Source organism: Phasianus colchicus, chromosome 3 (genome assembly GCF_987193195.1).
Source record: "Phasianus colchicus chromosome 3, bPhaCol1.hap1.1, whole genome shotgun sequence".
Classification (NCBI taxonomy): domain Eukaryota; kingdom Metazoa; phylum Chordata; class Aves; order Galliformes; family Phasianidae; genus Phasianus; species Phasianus colchicus.
This window is the reverse complement of record NC_143438.1, coordinates 48,468,596-48,492,251: the sequence shown is the minus strand read 5'-3', so window position 1 is coordinate 48,492,251 and position 23,656 is coordinate 48,468,596. Positions and strand designations below refer to the sequence as shown.

General features: G+C 39.6%; 1 protein-coding gene across 9 annotated transcripts in view; it reads right to left on the bottom strand.

Annotated features, from left to right (window-relative positions):
- The window catches only part of GREB1L (GREB1 like retinoic acid receptor coactivator), a 160,442-nt gene that overhangs the window by 7,804 nt on the left and 128,982 nt on the right, over positions 1-23,656 (bottom strand). For all 9 annotated transcript variants that reach the window (XM_090137444.1, XM_090137447.1, XM_090137438.1 and 6 more), the window contains 14 exons: positions 21,621-21,947; positions 20,652-20,780; positions 19,968-20,102; positions 17,262-17,459; positions 15,532-15,712; positions 14,011-14,203; positions 13,446-13,579; positions 10,861-11,200; positions 7,348-7,463; positions 6,722-6,966; positions 4,901-5,463; positions 4,286-4,388; positions 932-1,087; positions 576-715 (listed from right to left, as the gene is read on the bottom strand). In XM_090137444.1, the coding sequence (XP_089993570.1) occupies positions 576-715; positions 932-1,087; positions 4,286-4,388; positions 4,901-5,463; positions 6,722-6,966; positions 7,348-7,463; positions 10,861-11,200; positions 13,446-13,579; positions 14,011-14,203; positions 15,532-15,712; positions 17,262-17,459; positions 19,968-20,102; positions 20,652-20,780; positions 21,621-21,947 (2,960 nt within the window). The remainder of the gene's footprint in view (positions 1-575; positions 716-931; positions 1,088-4,285; positions 4,389-4,900; positions 5,464-6,721; positions 6,967-7,347; positions 7,464-10,860; positions 11,201-13,445; positions 13,580-14,010; positions 14,204-15,531; positions 15,713-17,261; positions 17,460-19,967; positions 20,103-20,651; positions 20,781-21,620; positions 21,948-23,656) is intronic.

Below are 23,656 nucleotides of genomic sequence, written 5' to 3'. Positions count from 1 at the left end.
CTATTGGTGGTGGTTAATAAGTAATTCTGAGCTACTAAACAGGAAAAATCTTACCTGCCAGCCTTCTGTGAGCAAAAATCTTCATTTTGGAGAACAAAAGATCAAAAAGATTATGAAACAATTAAAAATGATCCTTTTTGTCCAGTGACTTGTACGACACTGCTGAGAAGCAGGTATGGTTGCCAACAAAGGGAGGAAAAAAAAGGCCCAGATTCACGCCAGAGGCTGGCTGGCATTTAGGTAAGACAAGCATCCCTCTCAGTTCTACAGTCTTCTCCCATGACACACTAGGAACCCTTCTTTGGGTAGGCTGAATAATGCTCTGGCTTGAGATATCTAGTCACAATATTCACCCTTTGTCAGAGGCAGCTGGGGAAAAGAACTGCTCATGCATAACACAGCAGACACAATTGATGCTCCAGGGTCTGTAACTCAATATCTCCCCTGAGAATGGAAGAAATTAAACAATTCCACCTCAGGGAAGGTGAAAGCATGAGTCTTCAGACCAGAGTGGTATGCCTGCAGAGACCACAGAAAAATCAAGGATGCAGTTTACCCTTGGCCTTGGCACCAACCTGTGCAGCAGGATTAATGTCCATGTACTGATGGCACTGCTCACAGTGATGGAACGTATTGTAAGCTGCATATTTTGTCAACATCATGGACACAGTCTCTCTTTTCTTAGGCTCCTCTGATTTCATTTCTTTGCTTGTTTCTTTACACAAATGAAAGAAGAAAAAGAAATTTTATGAGCATTCAAATCTAGAGATTGTGATCCTTGTGACAACTGTAAAGAACAAATGTTTTGTTTTGCTCTGTATCATTTAGAAGAATAAAGGCTTTTCTTAAGTTCAAGTGTCCAATTAAGATAATAAAAACCTATTTTTTTTTTTTTATGGGAAAGTATTCTGAGAAAATTCTTTTTTTTTACCTTGTTTGATTCTTGACAGTTGTTCCGTGTACACTGGACTTATATTTCTGTACTTGGGGTCATGTACACTCAGGTCAAAAGACATTTTACTGAAGATCTCAATATCTGGCCAATGGTCATTGCTAGACTGAGCAATTTCACTGCTTTCTGTATGATCTGCAACAACACATTTTAGGTAAGTAGTATCAGATACCCACTAAATGGTGCTTATGTGATGTTTGCCGATTTACAGTTGCACAGGAACTCACACATGTACACACACACACACACACACACACACACAAACACACCACAGACACCTCTGAACATCATCAATGTTACCAAAACTGAAAATATGGTCACCATGAAGTTACTTCAAAAGAAACAGCAGTTCCTTGGAAAATGTGTGTAGGTGAAGCAGCCTCACGGGCAACTTTCTGCTCTGCTCTTTGTCAAGTTGCTGAGGTATAATTCACTCTGGTTTATACACAAACTGCTCAGATGAACTGCCTCTGCAGAAGATACAGACAGAGCCTCCAGCCCCTCTGTGGTTCCCTTTTTAGTACATGGAAAGAATGCGTAAACAAGAAGCAAAAGCATCCAAAGGCAAGAGGATGAAAGTGAGGAGAAAGAGAGCATACAAAATGCATAAACTAGCAGTTGAGTAGATGATAAAGGCAGTAAAAGACACACTGCTGTTAGAGAATGGGATGTGACAGCAAGGATTAACTAGAACTCTTTTGCTTCATCCAGTAGAGGTATGTCCAAGGTAGACAATCAAGTGTGAGCAACGACATCAGAAAGCACTGTCCAAAGATGACAAACTGAAGTTTGGCGTGAAGCTTGCCCAGGAACTGATCCAGTTTAAAATCAGAGAGAATACATAAGAGAAGGCAAATGAGGTTACTGATTTCAGAAAGGCAAACTCAGATGAAACAAAAGCAGTGTCTCCAAACAAGCATGTGCTCACCCTACCAGACTGACTGGTAGGAAGCTGCTGGTCAGAGGTTGTTAACCTCTGAAGCCTATGAGTCTGTTAATACAGACAAATCCTGAGAGAGTTGGCCAACTGGGCTGAGAACACCAGGCACTTCTCTACAAATGAGAGTTGGATTTCCTGGAGTCACTGTTACCAAACAATCAGTAACCAGCAAACAAAGCAATGCAAGATCACCAAGAGGAAGGGGCTACAGAGGCACAAAGGACACTAAGAATGTACGACGTCCAAGAGAAATGGGAAAAGCTCATCAGCAAATAAAGCTTTGCCTCAAACACCAACAAGTGCAAGATAAAAAACACTTTGCCAAATATCAGGCAGAGGCAGACCTCAACAAAGCACATGTAAACAAATAGCAATTTTCTTGGCTGTACCACCTCAGCTAGGTAGGCAAATATATGTGCTTTGTTTTCAATTTTGATACACACCTACATGAATGAGAAAAAATAAACTTCATGACACTTTTCTTAAAGAAAAGGTATCTGAAACTAGGTGTAAACCTGACTGTAGTGCAAGCACAATGCATATATTGTCACCATTTCAGAGGAGATCTATGAAACTCTGGGTCCGTTACTTTGACATTGGTATGGAGTAAATGAAAAATACAATAAAATGCAGTCACATTCCTTGGTTGATGAAATAAATCCTGCATGACTTTCATTACACAGATGTGACATACCTATTTCTTCAAATAAAGAAAATGCAACACATCTTATCTTTCTGGACTTAAGTATTTGATATGATGCTATATGACAAATCACATCAGTTAAAGAAAACAGAGACAAGAAATGGTCTGTAAACTGAACAAGTTGATTAAACAGAAGATGGCAGCATGTAACATTATAAGCATTAATGTTGCTGGAGAGTACCAATGAACTTAATAGAGATCAGCAGAGAGGCATACTGTTTAATATTTTCATTAGCATCACTGCCTCAAAAAAAACCAAAAAAAACTGCCTTAGAATTGTGTCACCAGCAAACTTAAGAGACACTGTCAATATAGAGAAGGCACAGAAGATCAACCAGAAAGAATTCAGTGAGCTCAAAAACTACAGCAACAGAAACTGGGTGACATTCAGCAGAAAAAAAATGAAAGTTGTATGTGCAGTCAAGATCTAATAACAAGCATTTCTGCTATAGGCTGGGAGTCTGTCAGCTGAAATCACTGAGTTGCAGAGGAATCCACAAGCACAAGCTAAGTAGAACTGTCAGTGAAACAGGAAAATGGAAAAGACAAGTGCAATCATAGGTTTCATCAATCATGGGGCTTTCAGTGGAGGCAGGGAAATGCACAAGCTGTAGTACGTTGTATTGGTTAAACATCCTGCACAACATCACATACATTTTTAGTCAGACGTGCTGGAAGGATAAACTGAAAATAGATGTACAGGCAAGCTATTAAACTGATGAAAAGAATAATGGGCTTGTCATTTGTGAGGATCCTGCAAGCTGGTTCAAGCTACCTAGATGAAAGCTGAGAGGAAGTAAGATTTCTGCATGACTACATCACTAAGCAAACATCAAAGAAGAGTAAAAGCATTTTAAAGCAGTGCTTTTTTCAGTCTTCCGTAGAACATTTATAACTGGGGCAGGGGAACATCTTTTGACTGGGGAATAAAAAAAAAATCACAGAATTGTAGGGGCTGAAAGGGACCTTTAGAGATCATGTAGTCCAATATTTTCAAGCACCAGAACATGAAAGATCTAGAAAAGCATTCCATTAGAAGCTGTGGGGAAAAAAAAAATACAACCAAAAACCCCAAGTAAAACCCAAACTGCTCTTCTGACAGCACTGTCACACATTCCTGTAAGGGGTGTGACACATTTGCTGTGATCACAACAGACCAGACTGCCTGGTCTTACATTCTGACTTCATCCTAAGCTTCTGGGGGTATTTTAGTTCAAATAATGAGAAAATAACAGTACCCAAAGTTCCAAATCAAGAGGGAATGCATTTATTTTTAAGACAGGTTTCTAATTTTTAATTAAGTAATATTAATGTCTCAGGCAGAAAAGTAGTGTTCTTCAATCTGCCTTTTCTGCTTAGAAACAGCCACAGCGTAAAAATCAGATAGCAGAGATACTGCAAATAGCAAGCAGATGTTTCCTGTACAGTTTTATATTCACTTTCACTTTAGTACCAAATAAACACATCAGTCAAAAATGCATAGTTAAGTCCAATGTAAAATTTACATTTTTATGAATCTATTTTTAAGCATATGCAGGTATCTACAAGTCTAGCTGCCCATTACTAGACAGGACAAGTGGGAGGTGTAATTTATGCAGTCTTTTTGTAAATCAAAATATTTGCCACTGCTTATCAACATATAACAAAGTCACTAAATAATGTGTATTAATAGTGACTTCTAAATACTCACTGGTATTAATTTCTTCTTCATCATACACATCTACTTCCAGCAACCTGATCAGCATGCGGAAGAGAATCCTTAGGAACTGCAGGTATGAGCCAGTCTTTCCCACCTGAACCAGAGATGAAAAAAATCTGAAACCCAACTCAGATTAATATGAAAGAAGGATACAGTTCAGATAAATGCATTTGACCTAATGCCTGTTATTCTGCCACTCTAGTTCTTCCTGCTGACACAACTTAATATTGCCCATTATGCTGAATGGCATTACAAAGTTGATCTGCAAGAAATATCTGGCCTAGAGCCTGTATCACTTCTGCATGAAGAGAGATGGGCAGTGATTGACCACTTCTCTATTGATACATTCACGGGAATTTAATGTCTGGTGCCATTCACAAGTATGTCATATAAGCTTAAAACATGAAACTTAAAGAACCATTTTTTTTAACCACTTTCAACATGAACTTAACCTTCAAATTTGCCTGATTTTTCATCTCTAAATACATAATTGGGTACAATTTTGCACGAGCCCTTCAAGGACATCTCCACCTGCAGCTATAGCAGTCCTCACCACCGGTCCACTCATCCTGCTAGTAGGGCAGGAGGAAGGAACTGTGCTCTTACTTGTGGTGGCCCTGTCAAAAGCAGCCGCCTGGGGTGAAAATTTCTTGAGCTGGATGCCTCCCCCTGATTGCTGAAGTCTGCATGGTGCTGCCGGGCTGTTGTCCACTGCCTGTAGTAGAGCGACTGCTCCTCGCTGCTCATGTCCTTGTGAAGCAGAGGCCTCAGAGAGCTCAGCCAGGACACATCAGCGTGAGGCAGCAGGGAAGAGGAGGAAGGCAAATTCCCACTTTTCTGTGAGCTCAGAAGGCAGTAAGCAGCTTTTGACAGAATCACGATGCGTGGCAGTGCAGCACGGAAGGCCTTGCTGTCTTTGGTTGAATGACCAGGCCACCGAAATGTCTGAGAGACTGACGACAGCGATGATAGTTTTGAAGTGGTGCTGCTTGCCATCTGGTTACCCAAGGAGTCACATTCCTGTTTCAGAGTCTCTCCAGCTGTGAACCCAGGGTAAGCCCCCTCATCTACTGAGCTGTGTGCAACCATTTGAAAGTTAAGTGATGGTGCCTGCTTCTGAGACTTGTCTGCAGCACTTGAGGAGCTCACACCGTTGTCAGCCAGGGAACCTGGTGAAACAAAGAGTGGGTAATAGACAGACATGGCTGACAAGAGGCAATGCAAACAAATCCTGAGCTCATGTGGGGACAATCCTACCTTACAAATTCTTCTGCCGCATAAGTACATCTGGGAGAGCTCACCATGAGCTATTGATTGGTGCTTCATTATTAAAAAAAAATAATAATCTATCTTTCTCTTTAGTTGGAGGGGCAACAGCCATTCTTTTCAAGTTCAGAATCCAAATGCAATCCAACCCCAATTCCAAATGAACAATAATCCCAGTATGTTAATGATCATTTTCCATTAGGGATTTAGAACTTGCAGGGAGATTCAGGCTGGATGTTAGGAAATACTACTTCTCTGAAAGAGTGGTCAGGCACTGGAATGGGCTGCCCAGAAAGGTGGTGGAGTCACCAACCCTGGAGGTGTTCAAAGAACGTTTGGACATTATGTCAAGGGACATGGTTTAGTGAGAGCTATTGGTGATCGGTGGATGGTTGGACTGGGTGATATTGTGGGTCTTTTCCAACCTTGGTGATTCTATGATAATCTTCTGAAATTCAAGTATAAAACATCATTGTATACACAGATCAATTTCACACTCCCTTCTATGGAGAGCTTTTTATTTCACGGCAATCTTATATGCGAGTTGGGCTATGCTCTCTCCTCCCTATCAGCCACTTTTATGTTAGTGTATGGCAAGATCTGGCGCACAATTAAGCTGACTTAATATCTCAAATTCATACAGTAGCAAAGGGAAGGACCTAGAAGTGCCAGATGAACGCAAGGAAGGAAGAGCTTAGTGGGGGATGATTCTCTACTGATGCCTGAAGAGGAAGGGCAAGACCCGACCATTCTTCTGTCTTGGTCAGAAGGCAAACATCCACCTTCACCAACAGCTACCCCAGTTGCACAGCATTCTGCTATTCCTAACATTATATCCTATCTATTCTCATCCTCGTTTTTAAGATCTTTTCAGGATCCAACAGATGAAACTATCGCAACTGTGAAATATATGTTTAAACAAAATCATAAAGACAATTAGTTATGGCATCCCATTCTCCCACTGCAACACTTTTCCCTTTTAGCTGCAGACAGGAAAATTGCTCGCTGTGGCAAGAATCTGCTACTAGCATTTCACTGGTTAGCCAGCAGTAGCATACTTCCAAGGAGTCCATGTTTGTCAAAACATCTCAATATTTGCACTCAAATTTCAAAGATGTATAAATGAAGACTTACTCTTCAGAGCAGCAGCAGTTAACTGACCTGAGGTTCCAGTGACAGCACTGCTGTTACTCTGCGGTCTGTCCAAGTCTATCAACAGCTCATCAGCATCATTCTCGCTACCATTTGCCTTCTCATGCTCTTTCTCACTAAGGTCAAGAGCTACAATAGGCCCTCGAATCACCTCCTTCGAGACATAGCAGCACGCCAGGCCCACTTCTTGCTCTAATGCAGTCCGAGTTAAGTAGCTTGAGTCAATTAGCCGAAGGTCACAGTACTTCAGTGACCTACAAAATCCAACCAAAGGAAAAGGGAAGGTTTGTCTTCTGCAACTCTGGAGAATATTCTGTATCTTTAACTGCTTATTAAATATTCATGAAGAATTTTAGTAGCCATGAAATATCACGTAGTTCTAAAATACTCAGCACATAAGTCACGCTCCTCAGTACTTGGCACAGATGTTCTGACCCACGCAGTGCTTTTCACAGCCTTACTTTTCACAAACCATACTTCCCAAAATTTTAAACTGTTCCCAAAGAAAGCCTTCTAACATGCACTTCTCTGTGAAAAAAAATAACCACTTGGTATCAAACCACTTATCTTTCCCCAAATAAACATTTATCTAAGCATTTTACAAATCAACCATATTGCAAGAACAGTAACAGCACCTGGGGAAGGTTTCTCCCAGAGGATCCTTGCCAGTTAAAATAACAATGCAAGGTAGACCTTCCAGATCCTGATAGGTGCGAGGAATCCAGTCGTCCTGCTCATTTCCCCTCCAAGCCTGTGAATGGAGAATATTCAAGTCACATCTAAATGATACCTTTTAAACTGTCACTTGTTTTTGTTTCCAGTTCCTGCTTTTTCTTTGTATGAGGTTAGAAGACTCTTTCTTCAGCAGAGCTTGGTGAACATGGCTGAGCCCATTTGTGTTCTCTGTTTTGGGTGCAGCCTCCTAAAACACTTCTCTGTCTTGAACACTAACTTTCTTGCATTGTTGCACAGTGCCTGCACTTCCAGATGTTACAGGCAGTATTTGATCAAGAGGCATGAACACACTACAGCAACTGTTAACAGGAAGCAAAGCTGAATGACTCAGAGACTCTCACTTAAAAAGGGAAGTAACATTCTGCCTTTACAAGCATCAAAAGTTTAAAGATGAAATGAGAAAATGCAGGTTCATACCTAGCCATTCTTGTACTTTGTGGGTACTGCATGATAAAACAGCCTCTTCAATCAGTGAGCAGTCCAGGCAGGAGATCAGCAGAGGCTAGCAGTCTCTTTGCATATAACGCAGAGATTTCACACTTCTACATTGACTAGAGACATTAAGGGCTCTCCAGACCAAGAAAAAAATCCGCACTGGTTCCAGAATCACCACGTGTTTGAACTACATCACATTAGTCCACTGGAAGAAGTTTTTTTGTCCATCTTTTAATAAAGTACAAAATGAGTTCAGAAGAAAACTAAAACCTAGCTGAGTCATAGAATCTACTTTGTTGAGTCACACAGATGGCAAACCCAACCACTCATCTGCCCATTAAAAATAAACATAAATATAAAAATTACTCTTGTCAGCACAGATGGGCAGGACAACAAGACAAAGCTGCCTTGACAAAGCAACTAGACTTGTGCGAACTGTATGAAAAACATGACCTGAAGAGAGAATCCTGCCCTGAATTCCCTCTCCGTTCTTCTGTTCTCAACCTAAATGCTTAGCCTGTTCTTTCCTCACCTTTCCTCCACCACAGAAAGGCCATGTTTTATGAATCATCATCTCAGACAAAGGGGATTGAAAAGGAGGAATCAACAGCAGATCAGTGACTCAGCATGCCATTTTATCTTTAGAAAATTTTCATCGAAATAACCCATGATTATTTCCTTCTTAACTTAGGAAAAACATGATTTGAAGTAGTATTTCCCTTCACTGTTATGACTTTAATTCTCTTCTCTCAGCCCTGATTTCCTTCCCATGCTGAATTCTGCATCCTCTATGTAACATGTTCACAGAAAGAAAAAAAAATTCCTCCAACTACTATGGTTCAGTTAGCAGCCTCAGAAGCTGAGATTTTTAGGCTCAGCAGGGTTAGTCTGGTTGCATGTCAGCCTGCCTCTCCAACGTTGGAAGCTTCTTGGAAAAAGCCAGGCTAGAAAATGAAATAGGGGAAGACAGGTTCAAAGATGATTTTATTTCTTCTAGCCTAAAGGTTTAAAAAGAAGCTTGAGTGCCTGGAACTTTCAGCTGTGGACTGGCATACAAATGTATTTCTTGTCCACAGTACTTAGGAGTACTGTGGGCTGCAGCCCTTTGGTCTCCTCACTTCTGAATGGCTCCGAAACTGATTCTTGTTACGCTTAAAAGGTGATCTCTGTAGCCATGACAACGGGCCTGATCAACAAAACAGTTATTTAAATTATCTCCCATCTCTTCTTTCATTCCGCACCTCCAGGTGATCCTTCCCTCTTGGACCTCAGCCTCTCAGGCTGCCATAGGGCTTGTCTGATGGAGGATATATTGCTCAGCTACCAGCACCAGAGACCATAGCCCTGCTGGGTAATCATGCACACTGGTTACTTGCTTTTAGGAAGAGGCTAAATCAAATCAAACATTCCCTCCCCACTCTTCCAAAAGATTGGAATGAAATCTCATTCTCCTTGCAACCCACGCAGCTATCAGCGGGATCAGCATTTCATGTCTCAGACTCACCAGCAGCCTATTCACAAGGAAAGCAGACAGTGATCCACTCCCCACCCTCGTTCGCCAGCTTTAGTATTTCAGTTAACATAATGAGAAAAGCAAGTGCCAGACTAGCAGGTACAGCAGCCAAGCACAAGCCTCACAGTTGATCTTCATCTTTCTGGAGCCCCCAGCTGAGATAACCCACTTGAAAAGACTTACACTTGGGCAACTAAGTTCTTCTCCTCACTCACATGCATCTTTCAGAATTGAGTAGGTTTTTTTTCTAGTTGTTTACAAGAAAAGAAACAAGCCTATAGCTTTGTTTACTCCTGAAAAGCATCTCATGTTGTGGGTAAGAGGGATGAGAATTATTGTTTAGAAGGGGTTTTTTTTGTTGTTTTTTTTCTCCTATCTGATCATGTCCTCTATTCAGATCAAGGGCTATCTGGATATTTGCTTGCATAGACACTCACATTCATCCTGATCTCTACTAAAAAACCTAATGGGCAGTTCCAGAAGTGTGCATGGGGCTGCAACCATAAGACAAAGGTCTGTAAAGAACCTCACCATATTCACAGCCCAGAATAATTTGAAGTCTAGCCAAATTAAAAACAAAACAAAACAACACCACACAACTTCCACCAGCAGAGCACAGAGCTGTTACCTCACAACTTATTTTCTTTCATTATTTTTCTGCCCTCCTCTGCTACAGGCGAGATTTAGGAAGCAGAAGAGGTGGCTTCTCAAAGGACATTTTACCTGGTTTTGGTTGTAGAGAAACTCTTCAGAGCTTTGCAAAGAGGCTCATACATTTCCTTCATTTTCTGTGTGTTTCTGAACACACTGAACAGATCTTTGTGTGAGACTTAGAGCAGGAATCAGGACAGATAAACTGAACTACTCTCAGGTTGGCACCTAAGAAAGGCAACCAAACTTGGTTTAATGTGGTGAGGTTAATACAGGAAGTGGATGTGGCTGTTTGCACCAGGCTTTTACAGGTCCACGCACAAGTTTAGCTTGGTGCATATACGATATGCAGAAGAGGCTTTCAGCATGTAGAGTTTGAGACAAGAAATCTACGAGAGATTTACTGGTTACCAGAAGAGCAGAAGGTGGAAAGACTGAGCATGCAGTTAGATACACTAGACAGATAAGCTGGTGGTAATAATTAGCCTGTCTAGAGAGATCTGAGCTCTGCTTTCAGAGATTCAAAGAGGAAACCTATCAGACTCATGCTGATATTCAATTTTAAAAAGTGAGATAACATCTGGTGACTGACTTCAGGAGTTCAGAAATCAGGGTTCAGAAACAACCCAATCTTTTTTCTGAGTTTCTAAATCATTACACTCACCAGAAGTACAGTATACTCCCTTAGAGAAAGACACAGAACATTCATCCTTCTCCTATAAAATAATTAACTTGGGAAAACGCAAAAAACATGTCCAACATGTCTGTAGTCAGATGACTACAATGGTCATGCAAAGAAACAGTTTCTGCTCACCTTCAGACGTGTTACGAAGTGTTTCGCAACAGTAAGCTCTGAGGCAGGATTCCCAAGGACGATCTCAAAACGATACTGCAGACCTAACTTGTCTCTTACTTCTTGCAACCTCTCCTTGGCCAGCATGGCCAGCTGCACAGATGGCACCCTAATGACGAGCATGTGGCCACAGCCATTCTTATCCTTTCCCGGAGAAGTGATAAGGTCATCCATTATGCTGAGAGTTTCAGGCGTGCTGTGATCTCTTAGCGAGGCCATGGTCGTGAGAGACATCAGAGCTTGGGAATACTGCTGAATGAGAAGGTAGCAGCGAACCACCATGCTGTGTAGCCGTGGATACCTTTGGGGAGATAACAGCTCTGTGTCAGCACATGCAAAATCAAAACAGTGTCTGAAAATTAACCAAACACCAGGAATGTGGGGTAAAGAAGTGCCCATTTGTATTCAGTGCTTAAAGAATGAAGTTTTTAATTTTCACAGGCAATGACTTTGCACCAAATTTAACTATGTTTTAAAGCAAACATTCCTCGAATGCAGAGAATAAAGTGCAAAGTCCTGCTCTCAACTAAAAGGAATGATAAGCTTCTATTATCTTCCTTTGGGAAATAATTTCAGCTGAAGTTCTTCGATTTGATGGAGATATTGATCATGTCAGATCTGGTTCACTCCAAGACTGCAGGATAATAATTGCTTTGCTATTCAGAAGGTTTTTTTCTTCTACGAACTCAGAGGACCACTGCTGCTTTAAGTGGTTTCTGTAAGAAGTTCTTCATGATTTCCCATTTCTCACTCTCTCAGCAGAAAGCCAGACTTACCAGTAGGGACTGCTGGCTCTAAGCCAAAACTGAACTTGCACTTTGCTTTTTAACCTATGTAGTCAACATTTTTTTCCTCTCTCATTACAGCTACATTCAGTAATAAATAAATTCAGTAATAAATAAATATAGATACATTTTCAATTATTAACTGTAACACGATCAAGAAGAAATTCTATAGGTACATCAGTGATGAAAGCAAGGCTAGGGAAGGTGTGGGCCCTTTCCAGAAGGAAACTGGTCATGAGGAGTAGAGAGAAAACTGAGGGCTCAATGACTTCTTTGCCTCAGTCCTCACCGGCAAGGGCTCTAGCCATATCACCCAAGTTGCAGAAAGCAGCAATCCCAAGCACAAATACAGGCTGGGCGGAGAACAGCTTGAGAGCAGCCCTGAGGAGAAGGACTTGAGGTTGTCAGTTGATGAGCTGGCAAGTATGTGCTTGCAGCCCAGAAGGTCAACCATATCCTGGGTTGCATCAAGAGAAATGGAGAAATGTGACCAGCAGGTCAAGGGAGGTGATTCTGCCCCTCTACTGTTCTCATAGATCCCACCTGGGGTACTGCATCCAGTTCTGGGGCCCCCAACACAAGAAGGACACCAAGCTATTGGAGTGGGTACAGAGGAGGGACACAAAGATGATCAGAGGGTTGAAGCACCTCCCCAGTGGAGACAAGCTGAGAAAGTTTGGGCTCTTCAGCCTGGAGAAGAGCAGACCTTATCACAGCCTTCTGGTACCTGAAGGGGGCCTTACAGGAAAGCTAGGGAGGGACTTTTTGTAAGGGCATGTTGTCACAGGATAAAGGGAAATGGCTTTAAACTGGAACAGGGCAGATTTAGACTAGATATTAGGAAGAAATTCTTTACTGTGAGGGTGGTTGAGACTCTGGAATAGGTTGCCCAGAGAGATTGTGGATTGCCCCCTCCATGAGGCGCTCAAGGCCAGGCCGGATGGGGCTTCAAGCAACCTCATCTGGAAGGAGGTGTACCTGCCTATAGCAGGGGGGTTGGAACTAGGATAATCTGAAAGGTCCCTTCCAACCCAAACCACTCTGTGTTTCTACACTGATCTATATAAAATGGAAAAAGAAAGAAAAAAAAAGAGTACTGAAGACAGAACAATTCTGTTCTATTAAAAATGAAAATACAAGAACTACAGCTTGAACAGTTATAACAAATCTGTCCTGCTGATATGCGGAATAGATTAGCTCCACAGAATCATAGTATTGCTTTTGTTTCTGCAGTGTGCACAGTTAAATATATATTAGAGATGTACTACGAAACTAACTTGTTCAGGCAGCTGCAGGTTACTAACAAGACACTTTCAACCCTTGAGATGCAGGAATGAAAACCACAGCCAGCTAATGAAATAAATAAAATGGAAGGTTTAGAAATGATATCACTTATCTGGGACTCTGCTAACCAATCTGTTGGCAGTCTCAGCAGACAGCCACCAGAAGTGAAGGGGTATGAAACTTCACTTAATGACTTTAAACTTTAGCTTAATGAGGGCTGAGGCAAAAGGCAAGAGCACCTGTGAGCATGGATTGCCACTGAATGGGCCTAATAAATCCATAAGGGAATGAAAAATATCCCCTCCTTCTTCTTGTTGAAAAATACAAGGATTTTTGTTACAAAAATAAAAATCGCACATGCAACAGATCTCAAGATGAATATCAAATGTCATCATGTCTTCATCCTCCCATGATGGGGCTGATAAGCACCTGTACACTTAAGATCCCACTTCAGCAGCATCCCACATTACTATTTACCTTTCTAAAAGCGTGGTGACCATTTTTTCAAAGGTTTCATCACATCTCAAAAGTGGACTTGTGACTCCCCATTGGAGAGATTTGCTATATTCATTCAAGCCAAAGTACAGCTTGTCTTCACTTGCTGTGTCATCCTGTTTCATACAAAAAAAAAAGCAAGAACATACAAAAAGCTGGATATACTTTCAATTGTAAAGCAAAGTATATTCATTCACTCCTTCGTTCCACTATTCTATCTGCTGCTAACAAAAACTAGACTTCTTGAAAATGGAAAGTCAGCTCCAGAGGTTTCCAGCACACCTGCAGAACTCTGTCTGACCACAGCATAAAGAGCCAGTACTCATCTTACATGACCTGGATAAAGAAAATATGATTCCTGGGCCTAAAGGTCAATCATACCTCTACTGTCACCATCCCAGGATTGTGTAGCTAGAACCTGAGCAAACAAACACCAGCAGAGAAAGAGCTCTCCTCTAAAGTTTTTCTTTAATATGTATCTGCTAGATTCAGTAAAATTAACAATTCTGTTAAAATTCACAGTCATAATTATATATTAAACACTTACCACAGCATCAAATTGTATCCAATGTACCTCATTGCTAGAGCTGATCCTGGACTGCTGTGTTTGCAAGGCGTAAGGAAAAGAGCTGACCTGAAGAACAAGGAGGTTGAATGCTTCAAGGACCTCCCTGCAATTAATAACTCTATCAGCCAGACCATGACTAGGCTCACCATGTGACAGGGAACTTGAAATGGCACTGCAGAAATAAGAATGCAAAGAATTGCCTTACTGACATCCTGAGATTCAATGGATTACTCACTTTCTCCAGAAAAATCTCCAACAGCACTGAGAATCACAGCTCAAAAAACTCTTTGAAAAGGTGAAGGATGTCAAAAACATTTGAGCTCTCTCTATAGGTAGAGTCAGGCAAGAGGAAAAAAAAAAAACCAACACCTAAATAAAGGACTAAATCTGTCGTAAGTGAGACACTGAATTAGTGAGCTAATTAAATCCATCCTAAGACAGAGGCAACTAAAAATGAGCCAAAGTTGATGAAGTCTCTCTTACAGACAAACACTGTTGCATGAGTTATGGGGTTAGGATAGAGTAACACGTTTACAAAATCCACTTGGTTTTCCAGGCAGATACAACACGTTTTTTAAGAGATTAGAAAACTTGATAGTTTCCTGTTGTCATGATTTCCAGCTCCTGCTGGAATCAAGTTGGCCTCCAGGTTAAATGGGAATTCCAAAATCAGTGCACACCAAACATAGTAACAAAAATTTGATGAGGAGACTAAGGCAGGAAGACCATTGCTTTTAGGTATTTTTATCTCTCCATCAAGGAAAGTATTTTCATTAGTGACTCTGCTACCAAGTGAGTCCCACAACCTTATGCACCACATCTAAATCACATTAACATTTTTCTCCTCAGTATAGTTGAGGAACAAGATTAGAACAATTAGCTTAACTTATTTTCTTTTTCCATTGCAAAATTATGATGCAGTGTGAAGAAATTTTTCTTAGCATGTATGTATGTTGTTTTTTGCAGATCTAACACTGGCCAACTTCAACAGAACTACTGTTTTTTAAGTCCTTTTCTCACAGGACATAGGATATTTTTCAGAAGATGTTACTGAAAAGTTAATCGTCTGTAATCCTTTTCATTTCAAAAACAACACTATCACTAAAAATAAAAACATGAATTAAAACATGACTAGTTTGTGAATGTGGGAGAGTTTTTAGGTTATGCACAGAAATAAAAACCACAGAAACAAGGAATAGGAAAAAGACAAAGAAGTAAATGAAGTTGTAAAATTCCACTCTTCTTGCCAAATTTCAGTACTATAGAACTTATCCCTATTAACAGTTTTATTAGAGACCTAAAAATCCAAAGCTAGATTTATCCTACTTCAATGGAATCAGTTAACAAACATCAGACCCAAATGAAAGGTCAATATTTGATTCCATGGAACAAAGTGCCTTAGAACTAGGGAAACCTCTGGGTGTCAATGAGTCTTTTGAAATATGTAACGGAAAGATATCAGAAGAGGATTTCTTTCCTTCAATACATCGAATCAGCTACCTTGTTAGATCCACATGGGCGTTGTCATGAACCAGCACAAACAGTGTGTATGGATTCTGCTTCACTCGTTTCATGAAAACTTCAAATTTTGTTTGAATCTCATTGTCTAGCCGAACCACATATTTCTCAGCTCTCTGATATGCTGTTCCATTGTCTTCTAGGCCCAGATCCACCAGGACACCTGCCAGAGAGGAGAATCCAACAAAAACCTTTTCCTTTGAGTACATCCAAAAATCAAGTGTCACCTGCAATATTATCTGCCAATATCAGAACTTATCACTGATAGGTAAGAAGATGGTGATCAGAATGCACTTTCTCTCACAATGGAGACTGCCATTTGCTTTTTGACTTCTGGGTTTCTTTCAAAAAATGCCTGAAGACCTTTCAAGACTTCTCATGTTAACAGCAACAAAAAAAATATAACCACCAAAAAAATTCCAGAGCAACACTCAGTTGACAGTGCTACATGATATTAGCTTGAATTTCCCCATGTTACGCCATACTAATCTTGCTAGAGTCAGAAGCTGTTGCTCTGATTTTACCTTTACAAAAATATTAAACTTAAGTAAAAGTAGCTTTCAACAATATGATTTTTTTCATGCTCTTATCGTGCTCTACCTCAAGGTTAACGTTCAAATGTCAGTAAAATACAGTTACTCTGTAGTAGTCTTTGCAATGATCAACTGTCATATTCATAAAAAAGGCAAGTCGTAACGTAGCTTTGAACACCTTTTGAATTTAAAGTAGTAGCAACAAACAGTAGTGATACAGCTCAACTATACATTTACCATTCATGGCTCTAATCATTTTAAAAACTATGTAAAATAAAGTAGAAACCACTCACTCAAAAAAAATGAAATAAACTAAATGTAAAGCACTTAACAGATATCAGACAAGCTATGGTTTAATGTGGAACATTATTATGACACACATATGATTAAGTGAATAAAATGTCTGAAGAAACAAGGAATGGAACAACAAGCAGTCATTTTAGAAAAGGAAAAGTAACGCCTACTTTAAGTAATCTATTTCGTTCTTTTCATTTTAGCAGTAAAATAGGATTGGGCTGAGAAAAAGTACATGCAGAGAGAGACTATAAAATTGAGTACAACAAAGAGAAACTCCTACACTTTCCTGGGCACACATCTGTCACTAACAGAGTGAATCAAAAGCATCATTCTCAGGAGAGATGTATCTATCATCTGCCTCCTAAAGACTTCTTGTTCTTTAAGCATTTGGTATCAGTTATGTGCAGATAAAGAGCATGACGTAAAAACTCACTGAACTAGTAATTATTGTCCATTAATGTGAGTGCATTGCTCACTTATTTATCTAAGAGCTTCCTGCACCTATCCCTGTGCTCAGTACACAAGAGTATATGAACAAACGTGTACCTAGAATGAACTGCATTACCAATTATAGGTCATAAAAGATCTGAACAACTGCAGTCATCCATTCCCTTTTTCTCTTGACAGCTGAATATTACTTGAAGTCATACATTCCTCAGTTCTGAAAGAATTTTTTTTTTGCTTACGTGATACAGTTTGAGTCTAGACTGAGAAAGGAATATATTTTGAATTCATCAATAATACTAACAAAAGGAGCTAATACAGGGTGTGCAAAATACATGCCTGCGTAGCTTATTTTTGTATTTATATCAGATATGACCTAACAGCAATCACATACTTCGCTCTGAATTAGCAGTTTTTTTTCCCTCCCCTCCCCTTTACCTGACTGCCGGATCCGTTGCAGGGTCTGCTGCACCAGGACTTCTGAACGAGGAACTATAACGATGAAGTCTACTTTGCTGAAGTGGCCCAGATCCAGGCTCTGATTGCCACTGTCTGCTATAGCACAAACCTGGGACAAGAGCTTTCTGGCAACTGTAAGCTGCGGCTGGTAAATTTGGAAGGTATCAACATCCAAATCTAGAGTGTGTTTGTTTGGAAAAAGAAAACAGAACACAAGAAACATGTTTACTTTCCCACCCCCCCCAGTAAACATGACCAACCAAATACCGTACTCTCTATCATCAAGAAAAAAGAATAACTCACCAGAATAAATTCTAACACAGATCACAAATATCACCTTTCTCTTTTTTGATCAAAACTTGATTATCTGTCAAATGACCTCAAGTACAGCACTCCCATTCTTAAAACGCCTTAAACATTTGAGGGTTTTTAAGGGTACAATCCAAGGAAGCCTCAGTGCCAACAAAGTAATATGCAGTCTGGTAAACGAACTAACTGTATGTATATATTAGATATATAGATATCCCTAATCTTTTTCCTGAAGCTTGCAGCTCTCTTTCAGAAGCTTCCCTTACTCTCTCCTGCCAAGAGAACCATCCATGGGTGCTGAGGTTGCTGTACTCAGGGCATTGACGCAGGAGAACCGCCACACTTCTTAATCTGAGGAAATTGAGCCCGTGTTGATAATTCTGCCAAAAACATTCTAGCAGGGCAGCTGGGGAGTTCATTCATACATCAGCTCTACTCTGATTGCTTGAGCCTCGCTCACTCTAAATTAGCGCTGAGATAGCCATATGTTTGTATATGTCTGTACACTGTCTGATACTAATGTATACTGTGAATGGAAAACAAGCAAAACAATTAAGGAGTAGATTACTGAAGTGGGGAGCTTTTTTTTTTTTTTAATTTGTTTAGAGCTTTCTTCATTTTTAACTAGATTTTAGTCTTAAGTTAATTTGAACTTCATAAAGGTCAATATAGTACTAGCTGCAGAGAACTGTAGGACTGGACTTTTCTATAGGAAATATGAAAGCTCAGATGTATGCCTAAAAGAAAAAGCATGTTCCTATATTTCAATATTTCCAGCAGGTATTTTCTATCTAACAATCCAAGTTTCAATAGCCTTGAACTTTTGCAACTTGCAGATTACTAATAGTAAATAGTATTTACCACAATAACAGTACAGTTTTTGTTTACATCACCTTTTCTAGTACAAATTAAACCCAAATACATAGATTGTTTATCATAACAATTTCCTAGAAGAACAATCTTTAACATACAAATAAACCCAGATCTACTTCAAAGCTAATACAAAAGCACTGTACTTCCTTTTTCAAGTAATAAGCTACTTTATTAAGTGTTTTCATATGCAAGAAAATTTGAATGTATTTGGGGGTCAAAACCTGATATGTCAATTCTACAAAGACATGCAAGTGTTGATGTATGTGTGTTTATCTCCTGTTCAGACCTGCCTCTGCTTATTTCCACAGATCTACTTTAGGTGAAAGGTCCCACTCACTGCCTAGGAAACTCACCTCTTTTTTTATTCAGGCTGATTCCGAATAGCTTCAGTCATTATACAGACATATTTTAAAGGCAAAACTAACTCAGAATAATTGTTTGAGAAAACACGGAGGTTTTTAAAAGCATCGCTGTATATCATTACATGCTAAGAACAACAGAAAAATAAAAGAATCAAAAGATGATTCTCACTTCAGATTAGTTCTGTGAGGAAGTTTAAGGCTTATCCTTCTGGGGGTGCCAGAACAAGGCACCTGGCTGCTACCCTAACTGGATCTTCTGATCCATGTGGAAACTATAAACCATCTTATTTTAGTTCAGATTTAACACTGAGGCTATTATTTTAAGCTAACTAATGTGAACCATGAGCATACCTTTCTTTCAGGGAAAGCAAAGCTTTATAGGAGGTTGAATTTGCTTTGATACTAGACCTAAAACAATCTCAGTGTTCACAGCAGCACAATGTATCTTCTTTTACCATTACTGTCATACAAAAAGGAAAGCGTGGTTAAAACTCGTTAAAACTTTGAGTAATTAAAGAATTCCAAAATGGGAAAATGATAATTAACATTTTTAGACAGACAACTCTGATTCATCCTTTGCATGTAAGTATCTCACCGCGTATGCTGAATAAGTACACATCTCAGTTAAGAAAACAGGTTGTGCTTGCCTGGCACATTCAATCCAAGATCTTTAAAACTTTCCTGAAAATATGGGAAAATGAAAGTCCCAAGGCACAACTGTGTAGCACATATTATTATTACCATTGTAAACGTGGAAAGTGAGGAATACCAAAAAAATATAGCAGGACACCTAGAGAGATTGGGAGGAGAACACAGCTCCCCTCTGCCTTAAGCCCAAGACCACACACCTTTTACAAGAGTCAGATAAGTCCACGCTGACACCTTCTCTAGTCTGCTTACTGCAGAGCAAAAGATCAGATATTTTGACTTTGGAATTATCAAACACAGGGTGGTAAACACTACTCAAGGTTATGACTAAGATTTTTTGTCCAAGACACTGCTTTATTTCTACATCCAGCTGGTAGTATTAGTATTTGAAGGTTGGCACAGTGATTGCAGCCTTCAGACTCTTCTAAGGCATATGCGTTTTGACATTTAAAACCTACTCACTTATTTCACATCTTGCATGTAAAAACATTACCTGGTTCTTGTGTAGATACCATGGCAATTGCCTCCTGAGATGACACACACTCACTCACATCTCCATTAAAAGGAATAATGACACTTTCCCCTCTCTGTTGCAGCATCTTCTCTAGCAGCTTATCCAAATCATCACCTAGTTAAGAATTAACAACACCAAATTATCTGGAAGCACTTTAAGACAAATGATGTAGAAAATGACATATACACGTTCTCACACAGCTGATGTAAAATCTGCAAAGGGAAGCTGGAAATAAAGGGAAGAGAGGAAAGGAGATTTTGCTAGTTAAATCAATTCCAAGAAAAAGAAATCACAGCTGAATAATCTCAGTTCTGTGCCTTTATAGCTAATGGTGACATCTGATGATTACAAAGAAACACGAACTATAAAACAGCCTCAAGCCAATGCTAAAAACACAAACAAGAGCACTCATATCTATCACATTTAGCAGTACCAACAGTGTTAAAAACATTTTGTCAAAGGATGAGTAATTCTCACTACACAGATAAAGGATAAGATGAGCACTTCTTTACACTCATTCAGTGAAGAGAAAAAAGTAATGCCTCTCAATGGAGAAGGGAGAGCTATCTTCGTGCATGCATGCATTAGCTGCTGAACGCCAACCCAAAAGAAATTACACGATCACTGCCTTCATTGGAACTTCTGTTTCTTACGATCACTCACCTAGAGAAGTATTTTTGAAGTGTGATGCCAGGAAACTAACTTTTCCTGTGATGAGTTCATAACTGATCTCTTTCAAAAACTCACTGCTGGTAAGCATGCTTTCTGCAAGTGCTCTAGATTGATACTGACCTGGAAAAAAAGTAACATTTATCTATAATACAGCGCACCATCAACACAATATTTTTGTTCTAGAGTTAGATCTTCAGTGGCAGACCTCCACTGACTGGGAGACAAGTCTCAGAACAATTGTGACAGTGACAGAACTATTGGATATACGTATAGTATATGCTTTGCCAGCTGTTGCCCTTAAGTTCACACCTTGGGTAATAAATAATATGCAAAATAAATGTTTGTACCTTGGATGGAATGGAGGATTTTGGCTAAAAATGAAAAAGTAATTATCCTCAGTGTGGGAAATTAAAAATAAAATAAAATAAAATAAAAAGAACATTATTAATTATTAATTTATCAGCTTACTAAGAAGAGAAGACAAGTCAAAATTCACTCCGAGCCAGACACACACATGCACACACAGATGTCAGAGCCAATCAAGAATGAGGAATCTAAAAATCAACATGGTAAAAAGGGTAAAATAAGGGTAAAATAATATCATGTTTTACAGTGATCTGCAGAAAACTGTGGTCAATCCAATACTGCCCTGTAAGATGGCACAGCTGTTACATGAAAGAGAGAAAGACAGACTAATTTGCCACTGGGTCAGTCCAAGATATTTTGTAAGGTTGCCTCAAAAATAATAAAGTTTCAGGCTTCTCAAAGAGTAGTAACCACTATCGTACAGTTGTTTTTCTAGGTTCCTATGGACACCAGTGCACAAAGTCTTGATGGAGGAACAGTGAACTGTCACACTGCAGCACAACTACACAAAGGAGAATAAAAAAACCAAAACGTATTTGAAAGCTGGAACAATTTCTTGAGAAAATGCATTCAGTGTACTGCAACTGTACTTACCCAGGACTACTACACAGAATTCATTTCCTCTTATCTTTGATGCACAAATGGCAACTACGTAATCTGGTAGCTTTTGCTGATGTTTCATTTCATTGAGAGTCCTCAATGTCTCTGAGATGCCCTCTGCCAGAGAGTTCTGGGTAACTACCACGTGCACGAGGTCCCGAGACACGCTGGCAATTAACCTAGCAAGCCAGGGGAGTTGAGCTGGTGATACAGAGATGCACTGTGCACTCATCTGCAAGGATCGCTCCCTCAGAGTGAACTCCTGCATAGCTTTCAGCATGATCTGCTCAAATTCTTCCCTCAAGGGTATCTGGTCAGGACCTACATCAAAAACAAACAAATAGAAGAACAGTACTGCATGTCAAAATGTTAATGAACCAGAAATAAACTCCCGTCTGTCTCGACATGAGAAGTTCCTTCGCAGTATTTTTAAATGTAAAAACCCACTCGCTACTCAGTGGATATCTACCTGCATGACATATTCTTGTTTTTTTCATATTAGAATCCTCTCTCTCCCTCTGTACTTTCTCTCCTACCGTTCCTTTATTTTATTCTGTCAATGAGGTATTCCATGTTATTCCTAGCTTTTCTATCCTCAGAAAATGGTGGCCCAAACAAGGAGGAGGGGAAGCAAGTGCCTGAAACAGAAGGATTAATCACATTGACTCTATGTGTCTTTACAGAAGAAAATGCAAACTGCTTATCCTTGCAGTCTAATCACAGCCATGCATGCAGAATGATAAAACCTGTCACTTGTCTTCATGCTGGTTTTCCTCATTTTTCATACCAGTAAACTAAACTTGGATGCAAATGAATATGCATAACCTCTTCTTTTATAATTTAGTATAGCAAATTTTCAAGCTCATAAATTTAAGCAGCTTACGTACATATAACTTTATATCTACGTTCCTACAACTTTATATCTACATTCCTCAGAGCCTGTAAATTATATTGTAAACTTCTACTGGAAAACAGAAGTCATGCTATCTTAGCTTCAGTCACTCAGCTTTAAATAAGATTTTGCTCCATTATCTTACAGCCAGAGATACCCAGGAACAGATTAAAAATATTCATGAATGCAGAGCAAAAAGTAACCATACTTTAAATTGCCTAGGTCCCATGTCACTGCAAAAGCAGACAGTGCATTACACTTCAGCAGTTTGCTTTTCTGTGACAAAAAGGGGGACATAAATACCAGCAACACGTGAAATGCTGTTTTATTGTTTGTACGTTTTCTCTCAGGGCCAAATACAAGAAACAAATTGGGTAGTGAAAAAAGAAAACAAAGGTGTGACAGAAACAGGGCAGGGAGTGGGTGAATAACACAAGTACATGATATGTAAGTATTGCTGCCTGTTGTCACTTTGCCTTTTTGAGAAGTAAATATGGAGAATGTCACCAACCAATTACCTACCATAGCATCGTAAAGTAACTACAGACTTCTGAATTCAAACCTATCTCCATTTTGTTCTGGACACTGAAAAGTTCTGATGACCCTCATTTAACACATGGACACTATGGCCTACAAGCACAGACGGACAGAACTCTCTCATTATAGTTCTCTTTTTTTGGAAAAAGTATTTTCCTTCTTAAGGAAGCATCTTTGAAAATCTCCAAGTAGCAAAAGTAAACGTTAGTTGATAGACAAATAAACAGTTTTCTGCAGAAAAAACTCCATCTACAATGCATCAGCCATAACAAAAAAGATGTTCTAAACTAAAAGGAAAAATTGAAAGCTTCTCTACAGAACTGAGTTCTCAAAAGATCATCTTGACTTTTGAAAATGAAACTGCTAAGGAATAATACCATATACAATTCACATCTGTGAAAGACCTTATTACAGTAGTTATGTTTTCAAAAGCATGTTCTTTAAGTTCAGTGCCATCCAGTTCTGGGAACACACACTTCACTGTGTACCCCAGATAGTCCTCCAGCCATCTAAGACTGGGGGCATTGCTAGGATAACCTCATGGGGTGTGGGTTCCCTTTCACAGAATACAGAGGCTTGTTCTTGCACTGAGCAAAAGCAC